At 50.4% G+C, this 26,879-nt stretch overlaps 1 protein-coding gene across 2 annotated transcripts in view; it reads left to right on the forward strand.

Annotated features, from left to right (window-relative positions):
- LOC128270421 (uncharacterized) overlaps positions 1–26,879 on the forward strand; it is a 39,458-nt gene that overhangs the window by 5,042 nt on the left and 7,537 nt on the right. Inside the window, exon 3 of one of the 2 annotated variants that reach the window (XM_053007818.1) lies at positions 18,472–18,717. In XM_053007818.1, the coding sequence (XP_052863778.1) occupies positions 18,472–18,717 (246 nt within the window). The remainder of the gene's footprint in view (positions 1–18,471; positions 18,718–26,879) is intronic. The other variant, XM_053007819.1, reaches the window with a different exon arrangement.

A 26,879-nucleotide genomic window follows, 5' to 3' on the forward strand; every position in this document is an offset into this window, starting at 1 on the left:
GCGGTTGGTTCTTGCTTAGAAAATGTTCATCACTAATCTTTCAAGATCCGTGCGCCTGACCACGGTGGTCGGTTGACCATTAATGATATCGTCATGAGGCGCAATTTTGGCTAAGCTGCGAGATTAATTCTTGACCAAGCGCTACGGACGTCTGGCGAATCGGGACGAGAGACGGTGTGGCAAATGTGTGTCCACGGAGCACGAGCTACGGCGGAGGTTTTTGATTGCTTCCCCGAAACATGCCGCCCCGTTGAGTCACGGAGTTTCTTGGAAGATTCGTTCCCCTTCACAGCAATTATTCGAGGAATTGAACAAAAAAGCAACAGCTTCCACGGGGTAAGAACGGGTTACCAAAGCGGCGACGCGTGAGGGAAATTCTGAATAATTATGTTGTCTGCCGGAGGCTCACGTGCGCAGACGAAGACATTTTGTTTGCCCCTTTTTTCGGGGGCTTTGTGGCCACGCGTGGACATATTGGGACTGGACTGTTTGCTGCATACGCTACGCAGACAATTGTCACCGACGCGTTATGGCGACGCTCGGTACTCGGTGAAATCATCATCGTGCGCGATCCAAGGTGAGCCGGTCGAGGTTGGAGCCGAGCTTCTTGGGGCCGAGGATCGGGTCCGGGCGTAAGCATCTCTACTCCGGCGGCTGCTGTGGCCTCGCCCCTATCGATGACGTTATGAGCGGCTGCAGCATAGCGATTTTCGTACCATTGCGTAACGGTTGGCCACGGAAACCGATTGACATTTCGGCCGGGTGGGTAGCCCGGGGGCTCCAAAAGCTTCACATGGCGCGCAACGACGAGTGCAAAAACGCTGCTACTTAGGAATTCATTCAACAACGACACGGGGCGACACACACGGTCCGTAGGACGGGAAACGTAACCCCACTCGCCCGCTGTGTGCTCGTGTGTGTGCTCGTGGTGGACCGGACCGCCCAGGTATGGGTTGCGAGCGGAATCTCGAGATGGTCTGCGCTCACCTTGAGAGCTGTGAGATGACGTAATGTCACAGTGCTGTGGTGTCGGAAGTCTCAGTAGCCGCGGTCGTGCACGGGAACGGAGGTGACACAGGGCTACACACCTACGGAAGCACGCACATTCGGACGGGGCACCGCCGGCACCCACGTGGGTCGGCCGCCACGGAACATGCGCCGAGAGAGCGATTATGGGATCGTTTGTTTTAATCATTTAATTTTCCCTTCAAACCGGAGTAGCGGGGCCGAGGCGTTTTCGCATGCGTGCTCCTGCGCTGCGACCATCCTAGAAAATGGCTACCAGGAGCCAGGAACCGTGAGACAGCCAGAAATTAAAATCCCATCGAACGAACGAAAGTGAAGTCCCGGGATCCGTGGCGTGCGTGGCTATCCACACCACCACACGACGCCGACGATGACGATAATGATGATGATTGACGATAATTGATACGGAGGACCCGCAGGACGACCGCAGGATGGCCAGACCACGGGACGGCCCGGTCGTTCGACGCCTCATGATTGATCGCCGGTAATTATCAACGCCGCCCAAGAACCCGCGGCCATTGTGGATTCCCCCCCCCCCGCCCCCCGATCATTTTGCGCTGCGTATCGTGCCAAAGGCGTCCCCGGGTCCGGGTCCGGGATCGGGAGATTTAAATCACGCACCGGGAACACCCATCACGCACGACCCCGGTGGCGGTGGCCTATCGTACTAGGGTGTTCATTAAGTTTTGACGTTCGATACCAGAGGGCGCTGCTACGAATTTAATTTTTGTTTGTTATATTGGTACACTCTTCATATGAACGTATGTGAAGTTTTATTCAAATCGGTCATCGGTATCGACGTGTCACAGTATTTTTTACAATGGAAAAAATCAAGTATCGTGCAGTGATTGAATTTGAATTTTTGGAAGCAAAGGAAATTTATGAACGTATGTTGAAAGTGTATAAGAACTCTTTGTCTTCAATTAGAAAAAAAAGAGGGGGTTTCTGCGTATCCACCAAAGAGGGGGAGTATCCCCCGTATTCAGTAGATTTGGCCCCTAGCGACTTCCATCTGTTTTCAGACCCAAAAAAATCGTGCTCGGAAGGTGGTTTTCATCAAATGATGCCGTCATAACGGCAGTGGAAGCGTATTTTGGAGTCCTTCCCGATTCCATCACTTCGGGGATTGAATTTATAAATTGGAGTCTCCTTAGAACAAATGTATTGATGATCAGGAAGGCCACACTGAATAATATAAAGTGTATTTCAAACCATAAAAATGTGTCCTTCTTATCGAACGTCAAAACTTAATGAACAACCTAGCAACAGCAACACGTTGCGGCATCTGATAAATGCCGTCGCAGCCGGCCAGCGACGGTCAAGATCACCAACGATCGGGGATATCGGAGTTTTCCACAATCCACTCCACAATCGATGCCGTATCGGCACGCACCGGAAATGGATGAAAAGTGTTTCCTTCCCGGAGAGCGCGGAGTTTGGAATCGTTCTTCTTTTTCGGGTTTTGCCCATCACGCAGCGTGCTGCGTCATTCCGCGAGGGCGCTCGGATTCCCTTTTGGGGTGCCCCTTTGGGGCGAAGCTCCCATGCTTTCCAACCTTCTCCAACCTTTTCGCTTCGCTTGCGAGTTGCGTTGGAGAGTTTTCCATGGCCGTGCGGCCCCCGGTGGTCGATTTAATTTGCGATTCACTTCCGACATCATTACCCCCGTCGGTGGTGGTCGGCGAATGGGGAAGGAGGGGGATTGGGGGGTCTTGGGTGCCAAAGGGCCGGGTTTATTCCGCTTTTATTTTCGTGTGCTTTGCACGCGCCGCGCCGCGCACACCTGGAACTGGGTTTCCTGGCCTGCAGGCGGCACAAGTGTGCAGTAGTAGTGTGCCAGTTTTATTGTTCGATTGTTTCTGCCGCCCCCCTTGTGTGTGTGTGTGTGTGTGTAGCAGCAGCATACTAATGAGCGCATGGAAAGCGCTGCCGTGGTGGAGGCTTTAGAACTTGGGCCACGGGCACGTTTTCCAGATATGTAGAGCAGAAAGAATCGCTGCCTTTCGGTGTTCTATGGCCCGCTGTTTTATGGCCAGAAGTTGGCCAATGGTCCGAGCTATCGCTTTCCACAACGGCACTCGGATGGGCGTAGTAGCTGGTCATTGGATTGGAGTGCCGCGATAAGATTCAATTAACGCAGCTCGCGTTACGATCAAGACCCGTTACGAGACCCGCCAAAAGTAAGAACGGCACCCCCGGGTAAACGGCTACAAAAAGCCTGCTGACCGCTACGGTTGGAGCACCCTGAGGAACCTGAGAGCCTGAACCCGGAACGCCGATAAACTCGTACGTTCACGCGTGTGTGTGTTTATAATAGCATCAATCTTCATTAGCGCTGCTGATGAAGATCATCTTCCGCTTAGAATAGCGTGTTTTAATCAAACGGCCAGCGGCCAGCGAGCCTTCCCACGCTATTCTGGGGTGTTTACTGTTCAACCAATATCAGGGAACTGTTGCTGTGTGTGTTGCTTCTCGCCGGCTGTCATTTCCCGAACCGTCGGTCGATCCTTATCGTGCTGATTAGCGTAATCATAGTCTTCGCATTGGCGCGCACCGTACCAGCGCCGGCCACCGCACCACAATTAACACCTCGATTAGAACGGTGCTTGAATTGGTGGTTCTAGACGGGGCTTCCTCGTGGCATCCTCGCGAGTGTGGATTCCCTCGCTTCCGACAATTAGATAACAATCAATTAATGTAACACGTAATCGCCACTTGTTTCGCCACTTGTGGCCAGGACTGCCAGGACGCTTTCCCGTGGCTGGGAAAATGATAGTTTTCCCGCGATGCTAATAATCACATCGCATCGGGTGACGTCGCCACACACACCCCGATCCGAAACCATGAAGTGGCTAACTTTCTCCCCGGGGTTCCCGAGGTTTTCTTTCCGGTTACCGCGCTCGGTGGCCGCTCATTAGCATCGGCATGGGTTAAGTGGCGGTCCGCAGAATGGTCCACCAAATGGTCCGACTGAGTCCGGGTAGCTGCTGCAGCTGCACTCCGTTGCGTCATCGTTACGAGAGGGTAGCCTGGCCGATGCATTCCTGATGCTGGGAGTTGCTGGGCCTCCGCCGGCGGGGAGTTTTGTTTTAAATCGCTTCAGCCGGGCATCGGGGTGTCCTGCCACATATTTTGGCGGAGAAACCGGTTCTGGTCTTTCGGTGCCTGAAATTTGCCTGTTCGCTGAGCTTCGTTACGGTGTGTGCCTGAGGGCCGGTTTTTAGGGGGCCTTTGTGATGAGTTGTGGTTTGCAGCACCACTCGACGCGATCGACAGAAAAAGTGATTCCGTTCCGTGGTGAGATGATTTATCAGCCTCAAAACGATATCTAGTGGCAGGTTTGCAATCAATTGCAAACCCCGGGCCCGGTACGCCTGATCGTGACCGATCGGGGAGTGATCGTGGTCCGTGAGCGGGCGTCTGTGAGTAGCATTAATCGGTGCTGGTAAAGCACACACACACACACAGCCTACAGCACGAGAAGTAATGAAGTCACTGCCGCCTGCCAGAGACCGGGTTCCTTGTTTCGCGCGGGTTCGTCGCCTGCCCGGGCGTTGCTGTCGTTCGATTTCGGAAACCGGTAAACCGAACCGCTCGCGCACCGTGGTGCGGCGTGGTGTCTCCACCGTCGGTTTCGGGAGTGGCCGTAAAGGATTAATACACATTCGGCGACCGACCTCGCGCCGTGGGCCGTCGTGGGCGTTAGGTTGATCTCGGTACCTCAGGCTTGGTTGCCCCGAACGGACTTTAAATCATTTGCACCGCGTCCTTCGCGTCCTTCGCCGGGGGTAACAGGCCCCAGTTGTTGTTCCCGTGCCCGTACAGTCATTCATTGTGAGGGGTTCCCGCGTCGAGGGTGCATTGTAACGGACAGTACAACATGGCCTCGCCAGCCAATCAACATAAACCATATTGATTTCGCAATGCAGCTCACAGAGTTCGCTGCATCGAGCGTTCGCTGCTCGGCGAACGGTCAAACAGGTTTTCTGGGCCCCCGCTTGTCCGGGATTCGAGAAGCGATTAAAATTATGGCGGGCGGGCTGGCGGGCTTGGCCCGAGCTAAATGATCCGTCCTGGGGAGCGGGGCACATTTTGGGCTGTTAACGTGTTTCGTAAGAATGTGAAGAAATGTATTTAACTGTGCTGCACGACACACGCCAACACGGGTTCTCGTGATGGTTCCCGCTCAATATCTGGTACCGTTCACTTAGCGCGGACCTGAGCTTAAGGAGGTAGAAATTCCGCTCAGCGATTCCGCTAACGAGCGATTACGGTGAGTGAGGTGGGCAAGGAGCGAAACTCGCCCAACACATGATGAGCCCCGGGCCCAGAAGCTGAAGGTGACTCATGCAGAACCCTGATGCGTAAGACATCGCGCGGCCCAGTGTGTGCCGATTAGTAGAACAACCTGCTCCCGGGATGTACGCAAAGTAACGCTTAATTGCATTGGCCACCAGTTTGCTCTATGAGAGGGGCCAGTGGTGTGAACAAGGTGTTCAACATCTGTTTAGTGCGTTTTGATAATTGGTTTTTGGTGGCCATCTCCTCGTGGCTCCGTCGAGGGCGTTACCGGGCGTTAGTTGGTACGGAGAAGTATAATTTCCTTCCATCCAATTTCAGCGCACAGACCACTGGCGTGGGCCCAAGAATGGAGCCACGGAGAAAGGGCTAGAAGTGCGGGAAAGTCAATTGGAAACGAACGGATCGGTTAGTTCGCGAGGCGGCCCTTGACGAGGCGGCCACCGCCGATTCCGTTAGCGGGCTTAGTCGTGCGCAGGTTTTCGATTATTGGATGCTCCCGTTTAGAAGAGCCCAGCCGAACGGGGCTTTATTTTTTCCCGAAGCAGAACCGAACCGTATCCGCAAGCTGCTGCCACCAGCCGACGAAGTCCGCATCGATCTCCAATTAGAAATGGTGATCGGCTGGCTGGCTGGTTGGGGCTGCCAGCCGCATATCGCGTTTCGACTGGATTTGTTTGGCCGAACCTGGCTGGCATCGTTACGCTTCGATGCCGAGGCGCTTGGGAATGTCGGAATGTCCCGGTGGAGGCGGAGGTTGTATTAATTTCCGATCACTCAATCATAACGCGGGCGTGGCCGTGGACGACAGGTGCAACGCAAATATCAATCAGTTATGCCATCTGGTCACGCCACCGGCGGATTCGAGCTGAATTCCGGCTCCGAATGTCGCACGTGAGTAGAGTGTACCTTCTGGTGCGCTTATGTGGCCTCCCTCCCTCCCAGCAGACTCCTGCGCGGTTAATTAGTCCAGCCACACAGCACCGAACGTCACCGGTCCGTCAGGGTAATGCCGTTTGGGCGTTGGAGTATGACTTCCCAAGAAACGTAATCACTCGCCGGTAATCGAGGCTGCTCCGTGAAGCGAAATAACAATTACACTCCACAGCGGAGTGGAGTAATTAATTGCCCACTCGAGGAACGAGGATGCCGTTGCCGGTGATGCGCGTGGCAAGAACTTCAATTCTCGGCAGCCGCCCCCGATCGGTACTGATAAGTGAAAGCACTAACGGTATCCGCCGGTGCGCTAAACGCGATTGTGACAAGCCACACGGCTACCGTAGGCATCGCGCAGAACGTGGCGGGGCTGGATGAGAGATGCAGGCCGGAACCGGAAAAAAACCCGACGAAGATGCTTCTGTGTGTATTGCTCGTGGAAGCGCGAGGTGTGACTCTGACCGCGGCAGTTCACAGAAGCTGCGCCAGCGCTGACGGGGACGGGTTGTACTTATTAATTAAGGCAATCTGTTTTGCGCACGGCACGGTCGCTGTCGTTGTTGAAAGCTAGCCCCTGGAAAGAACTAGGATTGGAAGCTGATTATCGCTCGGTGACGGTGAGGTAGTGAGAACAAATTGTCATGATTTACACGACGATAGCCCTCGTTCTCGGAACGGGACCAACGAGGGGGCTGCAGGAGGCCACTGAAACACTGAGCTGCTGCTGCTGAGTGGCACCGGTTTGCGGGCTTCAGAACGAGTTGTGGTTGTTGTGGGTTTTTTTTTTGCGAAAGTCTTTGTTGAGGATTTAGTCGCAATGTTGGTAAGTTTTCAAAATCTAGAAATGGTCAGTTCAATAGTCTTGCGACTGTGGACAAATTAACAGCTTTCTGTCATTCGTATCCGGTATCTCTGGTGATCCAACAGATGCAGAGTAGTTGGAAAAACACTGTAAAACAATTTAGAGCAACTCAAAACACGTTAATTGCAGCGCATCTAATCGATTGCTGGAACAGTTCTCCGATTCATCGACAGATGATGTACTCTCCATTGCGAATTGACAAATTGACAAGCTAATGATGATAAGAATAAATTAAATCTAAACAAATTTAACCTAAGCTGAATGAATCAAACACAATAAACCCACAAAAAATGAAAACGATGAGAGTATGAAAATACAGGGTGATCAGTTTTGTAAATTTCTAAATTCCAGGGCGGACATTTTACAGTTCTCGAATTTATCTGTCAATCCAAGTGGAGTTAGTTGAATATCTGCCATTTCAGAAAATGAATCGTTTAACAACAGAACAACGTGTTAAGGTTATTAAAATTTGGGTTCTTCAGCAACAGAAAAATGATTGAAAATTATTTAATCAGACTCGATTGTTTCCATAAATCCCGAGGTGGGCATCTAAACGGTATTGTGTTTCACGCACGCTGTAGATGGAAGAAACAGAGGATCTGATTATGGACAAAATTGGAGAAAATAGAAAAAAACATTGTTTAGAGGCATACACACCTTCCACGAGTATTGATTGCCGCTAAAAAAACTGTTTTGCCATTACGGAGCAAACTATGTGGTGTTCGATGTTGGGCAACCCCTCAAGGATAGGCACGTTTTTGGTGGCCCTCTCGAAAACGGAGAACTGCTCCCACGGCCCATTAGAAAGGTGTAAAAGATGCCATAAAACGAACGAGCCGCCGGAGCACAATAACCCGGTCGCCTCGAATTGCCCCTTTAATTTAAATTCCTTTCATCACATGTCGGATCCGTGGTGCCCAAAACTGCACCCCGGGTGAATGGTTCGAGTCCCGCCGCTTGGACCATGTGTGTGCAACATACCGGGTGCCAGCTCGGGTGCCGAAGTAATTAGATCCGCGCGGCGCACGTAGCTCATGTGCCTCAGGCCAAAGGGTAAGAACCTGAACGCAGAGCCTTTCGGTGTCCCTTCGGAGTGCCTGGGTGACGCGATTACCAAAATGGTCGCCCCGGTGCCGATCGCCTGCAGGGCCTGAACTTGCACTAATCAGCTTATGCGGATCAGCAGTCAAGGCGGCAGTGAGCGGTGGTGCTTTTGGTGAACCGATTGCTTTCAATGGTAATGAGCCATTGTGCGCCAGGGCTTGGTGGACCGGGAATCGACCGCACCAGATCGGCCAGATTTCCGCGATCACTCCGGGCCACGGAAAAGGAATGTCGCGCTATCCGATTTTGACCGATGGTGTTGCGCTCGGACCGGGGTGCCAAGCCCACCACATGGACCCATTGTGATGGTGCCCGCCAGCCAGCACGCAGCACGTGCGTGCGTGCGTGAACTCCTTCAGAATTACGATGTTGCCAGCGAGGACTAGTTCTCGGATCTTCTCAGGGGATCTGCAGCCCTCCGGGGGCGAGAAAACAATGTCAACGACAACCGAGGGCTTTGCGGTCGTTGTGAGCACCTTCTTGTCATAAAACACCATCTGAGGCGCGCCAGCCAGCAGGGGAACCATAAGGAACCCCGCCGGACTGCTCGTTTGGCCGGAATTATGCCCTCCCCGCTGGGTTCGTAATAAACATGCACCGGTGAACGGCAGGGCGACACCTTCCCTGGGCGCGCACACGCCAAGCGGATCCCGGACCTCGGATCGAAATGCAATCGCGATCCTTCGCCATTGCTCGGAAAACGTTTTTCTTCTTCAAATTATTCACTTGATTTTGCCACAACGGTCGGATCGCGCGGACCTCTTTTGTTGTTGGTCGTTCCCGGACGTCCTATGCCATAGTCGTGGTCGTCTGGCTCAGGCGAAGAACGAGAGTGAAATCGAATAATTTCACTAGCCACACCAGCGAATGGCCGGTTCGATCGTTGGTTAGCAATCCGTAGCCGCCCGGTGCTCCGGGCCGTTTTCATCGCGATCGGATTAAGGTGCAGGGCCCGGTTGAGGTCAGGTTTATGGGTTTGTGGCATATTTATACTGCTTCATTGCGTCACATGCTGTGCAGGGTGGACCCGCTGATAGGGTTGAACCGCCCACCGCGGGCAATCGTCTCTAATGATTGCAGCCGAACAGGCAAACTCCAAATGCCTTTCTCGCGAAGGGCAAGCTGTGTCGTGTGTTGTTGAGTTGGTTTTCTTTCCTCGTCATATTGAATGTATTTCCCTTTTATTATTATTTCTATGTTATTTTTGTATTATGTAATATGATCCTGATTCGATTACTTGCGGTTCTATTGTTGTAACTTTATTTGTTCTGCTTTTATTCTGTTTCAAGACCTATCGCTTAACAATATTATCGATAAAAGGCGATCTTTGCGCAAAGTTTTTGTGTAATAATTGGATGGTAATTTTTTTGTCAATATTTGTCTATTCTATATTAACAAATGCTTAACTGTTTGTTCTGTGGAGTTTGTGGAAAATCCACTGAGTATCAATGTCCAGAAGTTGTTCATTTCGATCGTGAACAACTATTTTTTTTGCTCTTGAAGAACTCAGCTCAGCTCAGAACCGCTCTGGGACAACGGCCTCCTGTCCCGGCGGTGGTCCCCTAGTTTACGTCAACAACTGTAGTTAACAACAATAGGTATCGTCAACAACTAGTTTAAGAAAGAACACTGGAAACTCAAGAGTTGGGTTCAAGGCCCGTTTGGTAATATAATGGTATCTCGGGAAAATTGTACATTAAACATTACCGAAATTTGGTACGGAAAGTATGTTTGATTGCAAAAACAATATTCCATTAATTGAAATTGAACGGTTGATTGGCCTGAAAGGCAAACACTTCCTGTTGGGATTCCTTCAACACAGTTACAGTTGTACACTCATAAAAACCCGCTTAGTAACATAACCAACAAGCATATTCCATTTGTTGAGCCTAGTTTTGCAGCCTCGAAATACATACTTGTACCACTTGGCCTATCACATTAGTCTAGTTAATTAGAAAGCTTTCCCACCGCTGCTCTCGGCAGCCGTTGGCAGTGGTTTTCGGAAAGAATACAATTTCCATTTCACTGCCAAAAACCACTGCCAGGAAGGGAACGGTATTTGGCACACTTTCCAAAGCGCACGTACCGTTCGCCGAAAGGTTGGCGTGGTTGGGATGCGTGCATTGTAACCAGCCCACTGGCTGCTGCTGCTAGTTGCGTTCGCAAATCCGCGCGATTCGTACGCGATGGGATGTGGGTTGCTTCTGTTGATTTGGTTTTATTTATTTTTTCTGCCATTTTTGGCAGCTTTCCCACCGAAAGTAGCGGACCGGTCGAGGATGTTGGCTACGCGGTCCACGCTGCGAAAAGGTTTCCGCCATTTCCATCTCGAACGGAACGCAAGACCCGTTCGCCGTGAAGCGTACCATGGCAGACGGGACTTTGGCAGGGCAGTGCAGCACGGCGATTAGGCTCGGAGGCGCGAACGGCGCCAGCGCATCGTATCATCGGCAGCATAACGCATCGGCAACATTGTAGCGTTCCGGTTGCAGTCACGACGACGGACCGGTCGGCTAGTGTGGCTAGTAATAAACGCAAAATGACTCGCTGCAACTGTAATTCACAAATCCTTTCTTGCGGCCGGTGAAGTGCGCGCGGCGCTTTGCGGTTTGTGGTTTCCAGAGCGAAAGGCGACGTGGATAGAACGCAATTCGCGGTCTCGTGGGCGTATAAAATTGGGAGAACGATACCCCCACGGCCAGGACACCACAGGTCATCACAGACCAGGAACGCAGTTCCGCAATTCGCTCGTCGGACAGAGTCATCACTCTCTCAAGCGGCAGCGCGGATATCTACGATTGCCTACGGGAATGCTGCTGCTGTATTGGCCTTGGTGGGCTCCGAGGGTCACCGGGAAACCCACGTAAGCTGTAGAAGGCTACAACAGCAACGGGTGCTGCTGCTGCACGCGTTCTTGACACCTCCTCAACTACTCGCGCACAGCCAGAGTGGGCGACACAAGTGCACCTCGCCTGCGATCGTCCCACTCGTCACCGAAGGCCATCCCGCGACGGGGTTCGTCGCTTGCACTACGCTGTTTCGATCACCGCACGTCCCGCGACCACAGCCGATCACACGTTCGTTGACCGGACTCACCGACTCACCGGACACTGTCCGAAAACAATAGAAACCCCCCGGCGGGGCGGAGTCTGGGCGTTTCTAGCATGCTCTAATTCTTGCCCGTAAAAACGGTTGGTCCAAAAAGGTTGAGTGTCTAAACGCTACGGGCGGGGCGGCGGCCACTAATCGTATGCACACGCACACACACACACACGTGTTCTGGACCAGAACAATGGATTTGCTCTCGAGTGTGCGGGCGCGCCAAGATGCCGAGATCTTCTTTGGCAACTAGACGTCCTAGACCTTTCGTGCGTGCCGCACTTGCCGTTAAGCTGGAGCTAACCTTTTTTTTATTGTGGCGTTTACTGTTGAGACTGCTGCCGTCAGACGTAGACATGGCTCGGAACAGAGCCACGGTTACGGTTGCCGGAGGAAAGAGCGTGCCTAATTTATTTCATTTTCTGCGTGATCTTGAATCAACAGAAGCGACGCGCGTAGGCTGCGGCCGGGCCGTAAACGGCAACGGCAATGAGGCCGGGATAAGTTTAACGAATTTCCACTTGATTAGTGCGGGAGCAGTCAACAGTCATTATCTTATTTTCGAGCTGAAGCCTACTCAAGTGTGCGAGTGCGATAAAACGTCTTCCTTTTTAATATTTAGACAATTACGGCCCGGTTCCGGTTCGGTGGTCGTTGATATGCGTGTGAATTTAAAGGGACCCACCACTTCACCTGGGCAAAGTGGCGTCGATGGAAGTGGAAGTGGAACCACGAAATGACGAGAATCGAAAATCGCTTTCAAGGATGTAATAGCTAGGTGAGAGCGATGTTTTGAAGCTTTTAATTACCTTTTTGTAAACGGCTAGATTCGATTCTCTCATCTGACTGTTGTTTTAATTGTGTTTCGCGCTCCGTTGGTCCCTTGTCAAAGCAGAACACCAAACGCACACAGGTCACACAGGTCTCTGTGCCTGGGCGGAGGTCTTTGGAGTAAATAATAGCATAACAACAAAGAGAGAGCGGGCTAAATGTGGAGCAAATCAACAGCTCAACAGCAACTAGCACACGTTAGCATGCAACATTTAAACAACGGCGCACGCAGGCCGCTTATTGTTTGCTCGACCGATCGGTTTTGCAGCGCCGTTTGTCACTATCCGACGCATGGTGACGTAACCGGCAGCGCATTGCATATGCAAAACCGCCTAGATGCGCCCCACGGATAAACATTCCGACCGACGTCACCGAAAACAGCGACACCTGGGACAAGCAATAGATCATGCTAATGCAACAGCATCCCTTCGGTCGGGCCACCATATGGTATGACCATTCACTTTCCATCATGTCCGCGAAAACGGTTGTTGATCTTTCGGTGGCACCAACGAGTTTCTGGTTTCCTGCATTGAGGTCACTCGCCATTCTGTGGACAAGTGTGTGTGTGTGTGTGTGTGTGTGTTTGATGATCGTTCGGTTGCATAAGGGCGCGTAATGCAGATCGGAGCAGATTGGTTCACGTCCGCGCTGATCGTATCGTTCTAACCCGCCGCTGTGCGATAATTTTCCTGTACTCCCCTGTCCGGTGACATTGAACATCGTCGACATCGTCATCGTCGTGACTGATAAATTGGTGTTGAAACGGGGCCCCCGGAGCTGCGTCATAGATAATGAGTGCACTTTGCCAAAGTGAATCATATCACTGGCATGCATCAACCGGACCGGAAGTGATCAACGGCCAAGTGGCTCCGAGTGGCACGATGCGAAATGTGTGCGAAATGGTGCTTGGATTCTAGAAGGTAGTATGAGAAAACTGGTGGTGCTTGGACAACTTTGTTCCACGAATTGTGCATTACATCAGATTAATAATTGGACTTGTTTTCAATTAAATCGTATGCTTAGATGATATACACTGCTGGTCAATGAAATAGGTAACTGTATTTAAGCTGCGTTATTTGATCATTTTTCAAAACCTATTAAATTCACAGGTATTACAATGATAGCATAAGATAGAAGAACTAAAAATAAGATAAAGATAGTCTAAAATAAGTGAAAAATTCTAGGAATTCGTTTATTACAATAGAAACCTGTTAAAAGTACCTGGTCAATAAAATAGGTAATTCTACGTGTATGTCAAATTTTAATGAATTTACACGGTTTACTCTTTTTCTATTGTCAAAAATCAATATTTTATTTCAAAATTAGTCAGTACCCCGTATATCCACCGTTGTTTTGGAGAACTTTATGCACTCTTCTTGGCAGCGAATCGACCAAATCCTGACAAGTTTTTACTGGAATGGAATACCATTCCTGCTGCACTTTTTGTCACAATTCATCTTTGTTTGAAAACTATTGTCCAGCTAACTTTTGCTTCAAGGTATTCCACAAGTTTTCAAAATGGTTTAGGTCAGGAGACTGACTTGGCCAAGGCGAAACTGACACATTATTGCCATCAAACCACGATATCATAAGCTATGACGTATGCTTGGGATCGTTTTCTGGTTGAACTATCCATCTCAGTGGCATGTTTTCTTCTACGTAAGGCAGCATAAACGTCTTCCATAATTGTTTTATACTCGAGAGCATGCATGGTGCTCTTTACTCTGAAATAGGGACCTATACCAGATCATGAAAAATATCCCCAAATCATGATATTTCCACCTACATGTTTAAAAATTTTTTTTGCAAACCTGGGATGGAATTATTTGCTAGCAGGTCATCAAACATTACACTGAGAGTCCGAACGAAACAAATTTATTTTGGTTTCGTCGTTCCATAAAATATTATGCCAATTTTTCGTAACCCTCGGTACCTTGCCATGAACGATATTGAGCAGCAAGCTGTTACCTCATCTGTAATTTTTTTTAAATCAATAGTGGCACTTTTCTTGCAATTTGCCCTAGTAGATTAGCTTCTTGTTACCGCCTATGGACAGGTTTTGGGCTAATAATGTTATTTATTATTGAGCAAATCGCTCTGGATGCACCAAACGGATCCGCTTTGGACAAAAATGATATGCGATGATCTATCGTTGGTTTGGTTTTTCTTGGTCTAACTCGCGTTTCCTTTGTTTTTTTCCACAACAAAGCATTTCTCACAAAATTTACTGATTTTCCTAGTAGTTCGGCGTTGCTTTTGTACCTCGCGCCTTCGTTGCGTAGATTCTTCACAATCTTTCTTTCCTCAAGGATTGCAATGAGTTCTTCTGACCATTCTAGATGTTCTACCCGGAAATAACCCTTTTTTTAGATTCACAATTGAAAATTGATTACAACAAGACCAATTAAACCAATTTCGTTCAAAAAGTCTGGTGAAATTGCATCGTATACAACGAATTACCTATTTTATTGACCAGGCCATATCAGACTGCTGTCAAAATAAGTGGTAACACACCTGTCACTTTTGACATAAGTATCACTAACATAGCAAAAAAATGACTTAAACTAGTATATCTAAGTACAGTATTAGTTTGGTGATCATTGGTTTAGTAATGGCTTGAGTACAGTTCAAATTGTATCAGCTTCACACAATTACCTATTTCATTGACCAGCAGTGTATTACCAGATTCAATGCTACTTTTAATTTACATCAAGCTCTTTTAGAAATTCTAAGGAGATTTGTCACTTGGAGAAGCTTATTGTTTTAATAGATTAGTCAGGGTGCTGATGAATAGTTACGACTGACAGTCGACAGTAAAATTACACTGCTGATCACTATTACGGAACTTTCTTACTGATGGAACTTTCTTACCGATTTACTGGTTTATCTAGTGTTTGGATTCCGAAGACGGGGCTCAAAATAACTATTGTGGCTGTTGCTGAACGGCATGTGGCGCCGTCCTGTCGTAAAAAACATGTCGTCCATGTTTTCAGCGTCAATTTCGCCGAAGAACCAATCAGCCAGAATTTTTCGGTAGCGTACACCATCGACGACTACGGCTTCGCCTTCTTCATATGGTACAGTTTGAGTTGTAAACTCACCACTTTATAAAGTTTTTCACAGTTCCCAATTTTCTGCAAGCTTATAGCGTTTCATTTCGTAAAAATAAAAGTCTGTTGTTGTTGTTTGAATGAAGAAAATGTTTATTATTTCCAGAATGAAGTTTGATGTTTAAAAAGTCAAGTAATCGGTACTATAAATTCCAAACACTTAATGGATCACCCTCATTCTGATGTTTATTCTAAAGCGAATTGCTTTTGTTGGCATGGAAACGTTGTAATGTCTATTTTTAAATGAAACAGTAATTACAGTGTGGTATATCATATTACTAAATGTGACGCGAGTTGCAACGAGTTTTCTAACAAGCTATTGGACTGCACTTTGCCAATAAAAAATGCTTCTAGTGAACTTTACGGCAAAATCAGCACCGAAATGCCATTAGTTGGTGGAGTTCTTTTCCTAGAGCTCTCCAAACAACAGAACTTACGGAGCCAGAACTTACACATTTAATGTTCCGCTTCTAACAATGTGCAGATGCTGTACCTCTATTTAATATTCAAAACATCTCATTCTGAATGAAATTGGAATGTACAGTGAAAGTAACAGGGTGATGGTTGGATGGGGTAAGTGTTAATAGTCCGAGTTACTGATATCTTGCGACTGTGTTCTTTTTCCAATTTAAGAAATCAAGTTAATCCAATGTTTTGGTCCAATGGAAATCGAACCACTGAATTAGTTTCCGTTTCACAAAATAAGTTAGAGTGAATTGCTATCGATTTCGAATCAAATTTTTATTGAAGAAGGATATTATGTTAAAGCTGTCGGCCACCGTTATTCGTTCAAATTGGTCTGGGAAGTGCCACAGCAATGAAAGAGACAGAATTGTGTTCATGTGATGTTCTCCTGGGTCACACTCAATTCAAAGGGAAAAGTTATTCATAATATTGAACGCCCAGTGCGAGGGACCAGCATTCATTACACCGGCCGCTTGACCAGCCTTATTCAAATGAAGGTCTCACCACTAGGAGGCTCGTGTGGAATGTTTTCAATTGTGATGTGAATTCCCAATGGCTCGTTCTCGTCTAATGATCGCCCGAACGAAGCAGAAGTGTCACCACACCATCCCTATAATCATTAGCGGTGAGTGCGGTAAGGTAAACGGCGGCCAACCATTTGCCAACGGCCCTCCCCAAACGTCTGCAAGCGATCTGACTCCTTGACGCTTGACTGTCTCTCTCTCCATTCGCATTCACGTCACATTTCCGTGTAATATGATTAACGCGCCAACACCACACCTTCAGGCTGTCGTCAGGCTGTCATTTCCCGGCCGGAGGCCTCTTTTTCCGGGCCCCCGTCCGTGGCGTGGCTTCCGAGCGCAGCAAATGTGCATCGTAACCGGCGTCGGTTCATTAAAAGGATAGATGGACGGATGGATGGATGATCACCGGCCACCGGGGGTGGGGATGTGAAGTGTTGAAAATGAGGTTAACTCAAGCGTTTCCCACCGAACCGAAGCGTCACCTGCTCCGAATGTGTCTCTCGCCGCCGGATGGTGATCGAACGGTGCCGATGCGATCGTGAGGCTAATTGTGGGTCACTCGTGGTGAGGGGTCTTCCTCTACCATGGTCTCTGCCGCCCGGTGGCTTCCTCTATCGTTAGAGCAGACAAACATTTTTCGTCGGTTGAAAAATCGACAATTACGTGTTCACGGGCCCGTGGACGGAATTCACGAGGCGCAGCAGCAGCAGCAGGACTATAAAAGCTGCTCGCGCCGGATGCGAACCGTCAATTATCGATCGGGTTTCGAAAATGGAATCAATCTTTCACCTTCGTCGGGCGCGAAGACGATTTAGATGGCGTTTTGATGGCCACCGTTTTGGGCGGTGAAGGCAACAGTGATAAGTGTTGCGTCCGTCAGCCAAAGGCCGGACTCCTAGCGCGTTCGGGACGGCCTGTGTTCGCGTCCTCATAAATTGCCGACCCTCGCTACCACAAACGCTCCAATTATCGGTCCAGATGGTCGCCGGTTATCAGCCATCACGGTGCCGTTAGCACCTTCAACTATAATTTATGCCGCGGCCAGAGTGGGGGAAATGTAGCATAACTTTGGGAGTTTCCGGGCGGGGCCAAATGTTTGAGACGTTTGGTCGATACACTTTCTGAAGGAACTCTGTGCTCTGTCATAAGACGATTTCGGACAGATCGTGTCTTTGAACCCAAACAGGATTACACCCACAAAAGTGACAAGCGAAACAGGACCAGATTCGGGGGGACATTAGCAAACATCTGTTTCGGTGTGGAGGGGTTGTTTTATTTTTAGGAGGTCTGTGTTGTCGTGGCCAAGAACATGTTTTGGTTGCCACGGTACGCAGCCCGCGCAGCAGCAAGGCGCGGTTCGCCCATGCGGAACCATGAAACCGGTTGTAAAGTTCAGCCGCTTCCTTCGACGAGCCGCTGACATTGAGGGTCGCTCCACTTGCTCCGGTTAGCCAGTGGTGGCCGTTTTCGGCGATGACAAATTTGGTGTTCCGCTCGGACATTTAATGGCCGGGCACGTTCCGTTCGCTTGCCGTTTTCGTTTTCTCCTCGATTCCGTCGATTCCTTTGTCACGATTCGATTCGAGCCGGGCCGGGTGTTTTTCTGCAACCGGTGCCACACCCGACCCGGCCCAGTCGACGCAAACGCACTTTCCATCAGGGTTCGAAACGAAATCGAGTGCCCCTTCTCGGTACATTGAAATGGCTCACGAATCGTAGCGTGCGATCAGTCGAAAGGGTTGAAATATGAAATAGCCTGGATCTGCTGCTGGTCGTGCGAAGAGGTTGAGCAATGGAATCCCCTTTCGGCCCTTGCGGTCATCGTCGGGGATCGCAGGATTGCCAAATCGAATTCCGAAAACACCTTCACCGTAACGCGGTTCAAATTATGAGGGTGCCCACCGCATTGCCCAACTGACCGATGCCAACAGCAAGTGAAAGTCACCGGCAGATGCCCAGCGTGATCACCCCGGAACGTCCCGCATCCGACGGGATTTGCATAAAATACCACCGACGAGCTGTGGAACCCCGTTTTGGGAACGGTCCCGGGCTCCGGGGCCTTAATTAAATCAAACATAATGCTTAGCGCGCAGTACGGCCACTCTGAAGCCGAGTTTTTGGACACCACTGGAACGGGAAGGAGATAAATCAGATCCGTCGGCCGGAGGGTATTGTTACATCCCTGGTACTCATGTTTCGATGTTTTCTTTCACAGGTTACGGCACAGGACGCCGAGTTCGCACCGCACGTCACGGCCACCTGCAAGTCGGGCACGATGAACATCCGGATCCAGTTCGCCGGCCCGTACAACGGTGTCGTGCACGCCCGGGACTTTCGGACACCGGCCTGCATGACCTTCGGCAACGGATCGGCCTCGCTGGCGCTCAGCCTCAACCTGCTGGCCAAGTCCGGCAACAGCGAGTACTGCGGCATTCTCATCAGTAACGTGAGTGGCGGTGATGTAAGCTATCTAATTTCCTGCTTCTTACGCTTAGCTTTTAGTTAAATCCCCCCATTACCCCCCCTTGGTGCCCATTGGGTGCGAGTGCGTTTTCCTGCCACCCAGAATGGCCAGATGGCAGGCGGAAGAAATCGGTAATCAATAACACATCCGTGCATTCTGTGAGGCCCGAGCGATCACACGTCGGGTTGGCCGGGGACCTGATAGGCACGGTTGGCAAGAATCACGACCAATGCGTGCTGCAGTGCAGTGCCGCGTAACTAATTTGCTGTTGGGCTGCTGGGCAACAATGTTGGCCACAGTGACCGGCGGAACGGTGGAGCTACGCACCGATTTTGCAAACCCACTTAAGGCACGTTTTCGCTGCAGCAGCAGAAACATTGTTGTCGGCAGGGTGTCGATAGTGTTGTCAACGGGTGCACTAGCCTTCCTGGGGCTTCCGGTGATTTTCGAAAACAGACCGCGCTGTAAAAAGTTTGCAAAATAAGGGGACACTGCATTTGCTGTCCAGCAGGCGTACATTGTTGTGTTGCTTGTGCGAGGCAATCCGTACGTTCGGTCCATAAGTAACCAAGCTGTACTTGGGTACTGTATACGATTCAGTCCCATTAATAATTCTAATATATTTTTGAGAATCATAAGGTAACCTGTTGAAGCTATTGTGCTGCTAGCATTTTTGTAAGCAAATGTTTGTATTATTGTGGCCTAAAACTAACGGGAACCCTTTTTTTTGCCTATCGTTCTGTTCGATTTGGTGCATTATGAGTTCTTTCCAACTGGTCAAACTGTCAACAAAGATGGCTATTTGAGTGTTATGCGTCGTTTACGTAATGCCGTGCGTAAAAAAGACCGCATTTATGCAGAGACAAATCTTGTTTTAACTTCCTTGTGATGTTTTTGCCTCACATTTCGGTGATCATTATGTGATCATTTCTCCATAAACTCGACTCGAGATAGGAGCCGAAACGAAGAACGTGTTGAAGCCTATTCATAAAAATAACTTTTCAGACCGTTTCGAAAATTGAAACAAATTTAGGCATAGAGTCGGTACTATCCTAAAGGTAATGACATAGATTTAGAGGAGTGAAGAAACATTTTTCGTGTCATAAGCGAATTCCCGAAATACATATGTATATATTGTCATTGTATATGTGGAATGTGTCTTCATTTTACGTCCTCTTTAGGTATCTTCAATAATACTCAAAATTTAAAAAAATCAGTTCTCAGAGCTTAAGCCAACGCTATATTGACACTTGTTACGTACTTATTGATCTCAAATCCTTAAAATAGAAAATGGAACATGATCCAAGTTGTCAAAGGATGCATGGTACGTTGCTGTGACCATTATGCCATTGTCGTTACCGAATTCTCTGGGGAAAATACCTTGAGAACGCTTCTTCATGCTGCCATTGAGGCTCTGCTGTGGCATTTACCCATAAGGCAAGCGGGACAACGGTCCTGGAATGGTGCAACAACTCTCCACACTTAATTGACAGCAATTGCGATCATTTGCGATCATTGGCGGACTGATCCCCGCACCAGCCACCAAGCATTCTCCAAGCCCGCCGTGAAGCGATAATCGTTTGCTGATCAGCAAAAAGTGTCTCTAAATCTTCAACTCTCCGGTCTCGGGGGTTGCGCGAAGTCCTTCCCTCAAAGAACGCTGACCGTAGCAACCGCTCATAGAAGGCGCAGAGCGAGAGTTGCATATGGCCATGATAGATGCGCGACAACTTGTCAAACCTGGAGCACAACGGCCAACGGTGACAAGCGTGGACGAGCCGCAATGGTCGCGCCCGACATCCCTCGGGAATGCCTCCGTCATCGTGTGCCTATTCCCGGCCTCCCGGGTTCTTAGAGCTCCGCCCGGTCAATTCTGTGCTAATTATCGTGGTCCGGGGTGGGTCTGCGCGACGGAATGTGCGCATTGCGCAGAATGAAGAAATTACGTGCCCCGGGACCGTGATTCCCACCATCCGTGTCGGAGGGTCCGCGACGTGCAGCCGGGCGAGCCCTGTAATCTCTGATCGCTGGAGTAATGTACGTTCCGCCCGGCGCGGTCCGGAAAGGTATCGCATTCCTTGCGCCCGGATCGAGCCCGGTTCCGATTATTCAAATCCAACACCGAGCCGCGCCGCGCCGCGGTGTCGGTGCTTATCGTGCGACCCGATTTTATTGATCTGCATCGCCTCGCGGCTGACAGACACGGCGCGGAAATGACCGGCCACTCGAAGTAGAGGAGGCCTATATCGGGGGAGGCCATGCTCGGGCCGCCCTTCGGATAACGATTGAAATGGTCTCGCCAATGCCATTGTATGGAAAGCATGCACGGCCACATGGCCGCAGAGCATGGACCGCGCGACAGTTGGCGATAGTGCGGGCGGAAGAAGCAATCATGAAATGCATTTCGGGCCCGACTGGAAACGGTTGGCCGTCACATAATCGTGATCTGCGATCGATTTGACCACACACACGGCCGACGAGATTAGCAGGACGCCCCCACAATGGCCGGATTGTCGGTTTATTTGATCGTTCGGGAAGTTTTCGCCCCGTCGTAGCTGGGGTTTGTGGTACCGTTTCGTAACAAGCTGCATATGTGCAGCTTGTTGCCGACAGCAATTGAGTCGTGTCAACTCCTAGCGGTTCGAGAAAGGCCCCGCCCAACCAGCGGGCAAAAGATCACCGCAACTACGCTAAGCAAATCGAGCAAGTCGATCAATTACAGATTAGCCTATCAGAAGGAGCCCAGCCTTACCTCCGATGCGGAAAAAGGAATTGACCTGAGCCGACCAGACCGTTTGGCCTACATATCGCTTCGGTCGCATTAGGGCGTTCCATGTCCAGCCGATAACATCGATTGAAACTCTCAGAAATCGTGAGTTTTACTGCTTCCCTCACTCACAACCAAACTGAGCGTGTGGTTTGACGCTCGAAAGGGCCCCCGGAACAATGGAAGTGGTGGAGGTTCTTCCCGCGGCAGACACACCCGATTCCCCGGGTTGGTCGTAAATCGGCCGTAGCTGAGTAATGAGCGGTCGGCGGTTTGCGCTCCATATGAGCGACCTAAGCTCGGTCGGAGCCGATCAATGCTGAGGAACTAGTAGAGCTGGACCTGCCTGCTGGATGAGGTCAAATGTCTGTGGTCTGTGGACGCCGGCGGCCCGAAGATACCGGGACTCTCCGGGAACAGACAACAACTTTACGGCCGAGTTCCAATTAATCGTGGCGAACAGCGGCGGTGTCAAGAACGGCGGCCAGGAGAGAAGCGTGCGCTCGCGCCCGATCGAGTGACCTTAATTTGACTCGTGCTTAGCGGTCGATGGCCAGATTCCGGACGCCGACGTGAAGCATTCCCGGGACGGGAAGGAACCGGCCTCTTCCTGTGTCGCTGGTCGCAGTAACGGTTTCGAACGGCTCGCTGCTGCAGCCGTTCCGGTATATGGCCCGTGGGCTGCATCGTCAGGTCCGCAAACCCGTTCGGAGGGCGCCATCCTTGCGGTTCGGGAGCGCTTCATTAGGGCACCTATATTTAAAATGCTCCGATAGAACATTTTAATTGAACTCCCCAAACCTAAGCCGGGCATCGAGCTCGGCGGTCGTCGAGGAACTGCATCGGGTCGGAGCCACCAGTTATCGGACAGGTGAGATTGGGATCTCCCGACATTGGGGCCCCGAACTGGCGACTGGCGACTATGTAGAGGTGGAGAAGGGCGTTCTGGGGCCGCCGTGATCGTGATCGGGGCAGTACTGGAGCGCTTGTTAGTCGTGCCCTGCCACCGACCGGCAGTCCTCCGAACAATGGTGCGGCAACCAATTTGCAGCAACTCCTCGCGGGGCGTCACAACGGAATCCTCAGCCAGGTGCGCCCCTCGGCGAGACAAGGTAGTGGCGGACTCTGAACTGGCCGACAAATGAAGTTACACACCCCACGACGGGTGGCACGGGGCCGTGGATTAGATGGATTTGATGGATTTTGATTGAATTAAAATTAATAGCCTCACTCCTCACACAGCCGGTGATCGGTCGCGGATCCGTATGATAATTGAAAAAAGAAAACGTCGATTCGCGAACAACAGTGTTTGCATAACGCCAGCCAGCCAGACATTGCATTGTTCGGTCAGTCCGGCCCGCTGATTGATTGATCGATCCTTCGAGCGGCCAAACCGAGCGGCGATGAATTTGGTTCAGTTTATTAGAGTTTCGCTCCCGAAGGCCGATCGTTCCCATGTTATGCGCGATTAGTGAACGTCGCCGACGGACAGTCTGAGCGCAAAAAACTAGTCGTGCCTGGGACTGGGCTGGCTACGACGAACAAAGCCACAGGACTTACCTAACCGCAGCAGCCCGCGGTTGATGGAGCCGCGATTAGGGATTGTATGGGCGCTCTTCCACCTTCACCACCTGCTGCCGTGATCACGAGCTCCCGCGAGTGTCCCGCGCTAATCCGCGGCCTCAAATGAGCCGTGGCTAGTCCCGGTCCAGGGGCTAGTCCGGAAGTAGGTTAGTGCGCAGAGCCCCAGTCAAGCGGGTTGCACCAGCGCGACAGATACCGAGGCTCGTTCGTGTGAGGAAAGTAGAACGAACAGATTAATCCGTTCCAGTGGTGACTGAGTGCACCGGTCGGGTGCGTCCCCCCGCCGCCCGGGACGAGCGAACCCTCAAAATTGGTTTTGCGCAGTCGCTCCCCTCGCCCGGGAGGCGTTCGGTAGGGTCCCTCCGGTAATTTGCTTCCTAATGATGGTCGCCCATAGTCGAGAGCCTTCGTGCCCATGGTGCATGGTGCATTCCTGTGGCGGCGGCGGCGGCGGGACCATCGGGCGACCGGGCGGGTGGAGCAACTTTTTGTTTAGGACCGGAAAACTAATTCTCCCCCGACCAGCGCGCGCGCTGCAAGTGGGACATGATAGCTTGATGGACGCTGAGGGCCGCGGGTATGATCGCGGGACTGTCCGCGTTGTGCTAAACTAGTTCACTAGCTTCGCACAGGATAAAGACACAAAAAGGCCAGGCTCATTAGGTTCGTGTGCTGTGCAGTGACTGATCAAGGATCTTAATGGGTCGGTGGAGGTCATGCTCATCAATCGAAGCGCTCGCGTGCTCGGCGGGGCACGGTTTCGGAAGGATAAACCCGCGGTTTGTCACATAAAATCGATAAAACAACAAAAGAACAAGGCCAACTCACGGGATACACCTTAACCTTTTCTACGGACGGGTTGCTCAATGCAAACCACTCGAGCGGCCAATTAAGATGCTAACATACGAAGGGATGCTACATACATTATGCAAATTTATGCTGCTGGCATTTAAAATTTGGTGCCTTAAAATCGATCGAGTTTTCAGTTATTTGGGCGAAAACATCCTGTGTTTTGTGTCACGTAAGGTTTTGGAAGGATCTCGCTGTCGCTTAAAATTGTTTGACCCAACCATGTTTGTCTCAAGTACCAGGAGAAACTTAAATTGCAACTGTAATTCCATATACTAAGGTGTTTCATTCCGAAAACTTGGAAGCAGCGCCTAAAGGTATGCATTTGTGTGATATGTTCTCTGGTTAATTCTGCTTTTCGAAGAACAGCTCAATAATGTTACTTATGATTTTACAAAAACTAGTTTTTCATCAGTTGGTGGTCAGTTTTTGGTCAGTTTTTTTGTAACGGATAAAGATCCGTCGCCCACCGTCTGCTGCGACTTTCCAAACGGTACGTGCAGCGCAGAGCGAAGGCCTTCGGATCGACCTTAAAATTCCGATCGCCTGATGGCCATGGCAAACGGCACGGCACCTGATAAAAATGCGCGACCATTCGCTCGCGTTAATTCCCGCATAGCCCCGGTAGTTAGCGGAATTGCGATTAACGATTGAACGATCGAAATGAACCCATCCTGTGGCCGCACGCGGAGCCAATTGATTTAATGCTAATTGTTTGGCCGAACGAAGGAAACGAAGCGGCGCATAATAGATACGTCAGTCGAGCCACCCGTGTTCCCAGGGCAGCGGTTCCGTGGTCGGGCTGCATCAGAAGGCATGCCGACCCGCTATCACGTAGCTGTGCGCGATGATCGCCAGTAATTAATAGCGACCTGCAACGCATCCCGGCGTCATCGGCGCTGAGAGTGCACCTTTAATCAACACGGCGAACTGGGGAATGTGTAGAGCGCAATGAATCATCGGAACCCTTTGCTACCAACCGTACGGACGGTCCGGAACCGACCGGCAATCAATCCACTTCAAACCGACGACTGATCGACATTGTCTGGTAGTCACGGGATGATAGTGAGGCTGTTTGTTTTCGCCCCACCGGTTCTTAGGAAGCCAATCATCGGCGGAAACGCATTTCATTTTCTTTGAGCCCAACCTTCCCCGTTACGGACTTTGTCCATTTTCAGAGCAAGGCCGTGTGTCGGCCGATCATTTGTTTAATTGTGATCCTCGCCGGGAGACTTCTGGCTGCCCGCGGAAGGATACTTTTTGATTGATTAGCATGCGAAATGAAGCTGTCTGGCCAGGCCGGTCAGACCTGCATTTCATTTTCCTGCAGTGTCACAGAGGGCGTTGCCGTCGTTACCGGGACCTGTTCCCGGGACGATAAATGAGGCGCGATGATGCGTAAGCGTGAGAAATAAATTGAACGGTGTTAATGCTCGCTGTTGCCATAGTTGCGAAGCGGGGCTTGTTTGAATAGCACGTTGGCTGCGAACCTCTCGAGTGGACGTGACTGGGTTGCGATCTGAGCTGTCTTTTCTTGAGATTTTTCAAGTATTCTCTAAGAAGCTTTGTTTTCAGCTTTGGTGGTTTTGTAGTAAACACCTTTAGGTTAGGAAAATATCGCCACTTGATAGCAAATTTAATTGATTTAAAATCCTTATATTGGCATCGTCACCTTGCACGGTGCGGTTGAGTTGGAGTGCATTTTTGCATGCTTTATTTAAAATGGAATACAAACAGCAAATGAGACAGGAACGCTAGCGGCCGCAAAGACGCAACTCTGTTGCTAGTTACAAACGGAAACATGTCCGAGCACTTTCATGGAAATAATGCTGACAAACGGCACCGCGGCCGGCGTCGGCAGGGCAGACATTCTGCGTACTGACATAACCTTACTTAACCTATCGGTTGTCAATGGGAGGCAATGGATGGTGTAAGTTGACGATCCTGACAGCCGGCGTTAAACATTGTATCATCTGGCCGTTGGCATCCGGCGCGTCATTGCCTTCGGAAACTCGTTTTCTCTCCCTGTGGACAGCACGCGCGCCATACAACGAGAACATTCAGCATTATTCGCACTGTCGCACTCGTGGAATGGTTGATTTTGCCGAAATGACGGACATAGGCGGTTTCCTCGTCCCCTCGAGCGGGGGCCACCTTTGGCTCGAATTAAGATACTTTTCCAAACGTCCGTCCTGGTGCGCACAATGCGCTGATTAGGTGATTTGGCGTGACCAACGGAACCCTTCGGCCGGCACGCTCGCCCACCACCGACTCTCCACCGGGTCCCTATCAGCCCAAAATCGGGCCGATCAGGCAGATGGAGGGCAGGCTCACGCCAACCTACACACCCGGCCCGGCCCAACCATGATTAGCCCTTGGAGGACCTTCTTCACGCTTCTTCTTGTGGGGCACTGGTGGTCAGGGTGGTCATCTGATTCAGGGCACGGCGTAAGGTCACGATCTAGCGAACGCTACCGGCGCAACGAACGGGCCGGGGCAGCCAGCCAGCTCAACGCCGTCGTCACCCGCAACGCCGACGAACGCCGCACCGACAGCGATTGAGATGGCTATTGCTATTTAAATGCTTCCGACAACGAAATAAGCGCAATTTACTCCCCGATATGGTCGATCATTTTACACTTCTTCCGAGGGGCTGCGTTTCGGGCGGCGGCCGCATACCACCCGCGGGTGGTGGGTGCCCTGGGGCCCTGGGAGGGGCTACAGTTTAATAGTGTGTACAAAATTGAATCGTGGCCCTCCTTTTTCCAGGCCAGATTGAACATGAAATCACGCTTTAGAAAGGCCGTTCGATTACGCCGTGAAGTAGGGTGAAGTGTTCTGTTTAAAGGAAGGTGGAACACACTTTTCGCCCCGATGCGGTACCGTTTAATTTATTTCTATTGCCTAATGATAAGGCGATGGAACGGTTTTGGAGCATTGCAATTACTTAGTGGACTTT

Source organism: Anopheles cruzii, chromosome 3, assembly GCF_943734635.1.
Source record: "Anopheles cruzii chromosome 3, idAnoCruzAS_RS32_06, whole genome shotgun sequence".
In the NCBI taxonomy this organism is placed as follows: domain Eukaryota; kingdom Metazoa; phylum Arthropoda; class Insecta; order Diptera; family Culicidae; genus Anopheles; species Anopheles cruzii.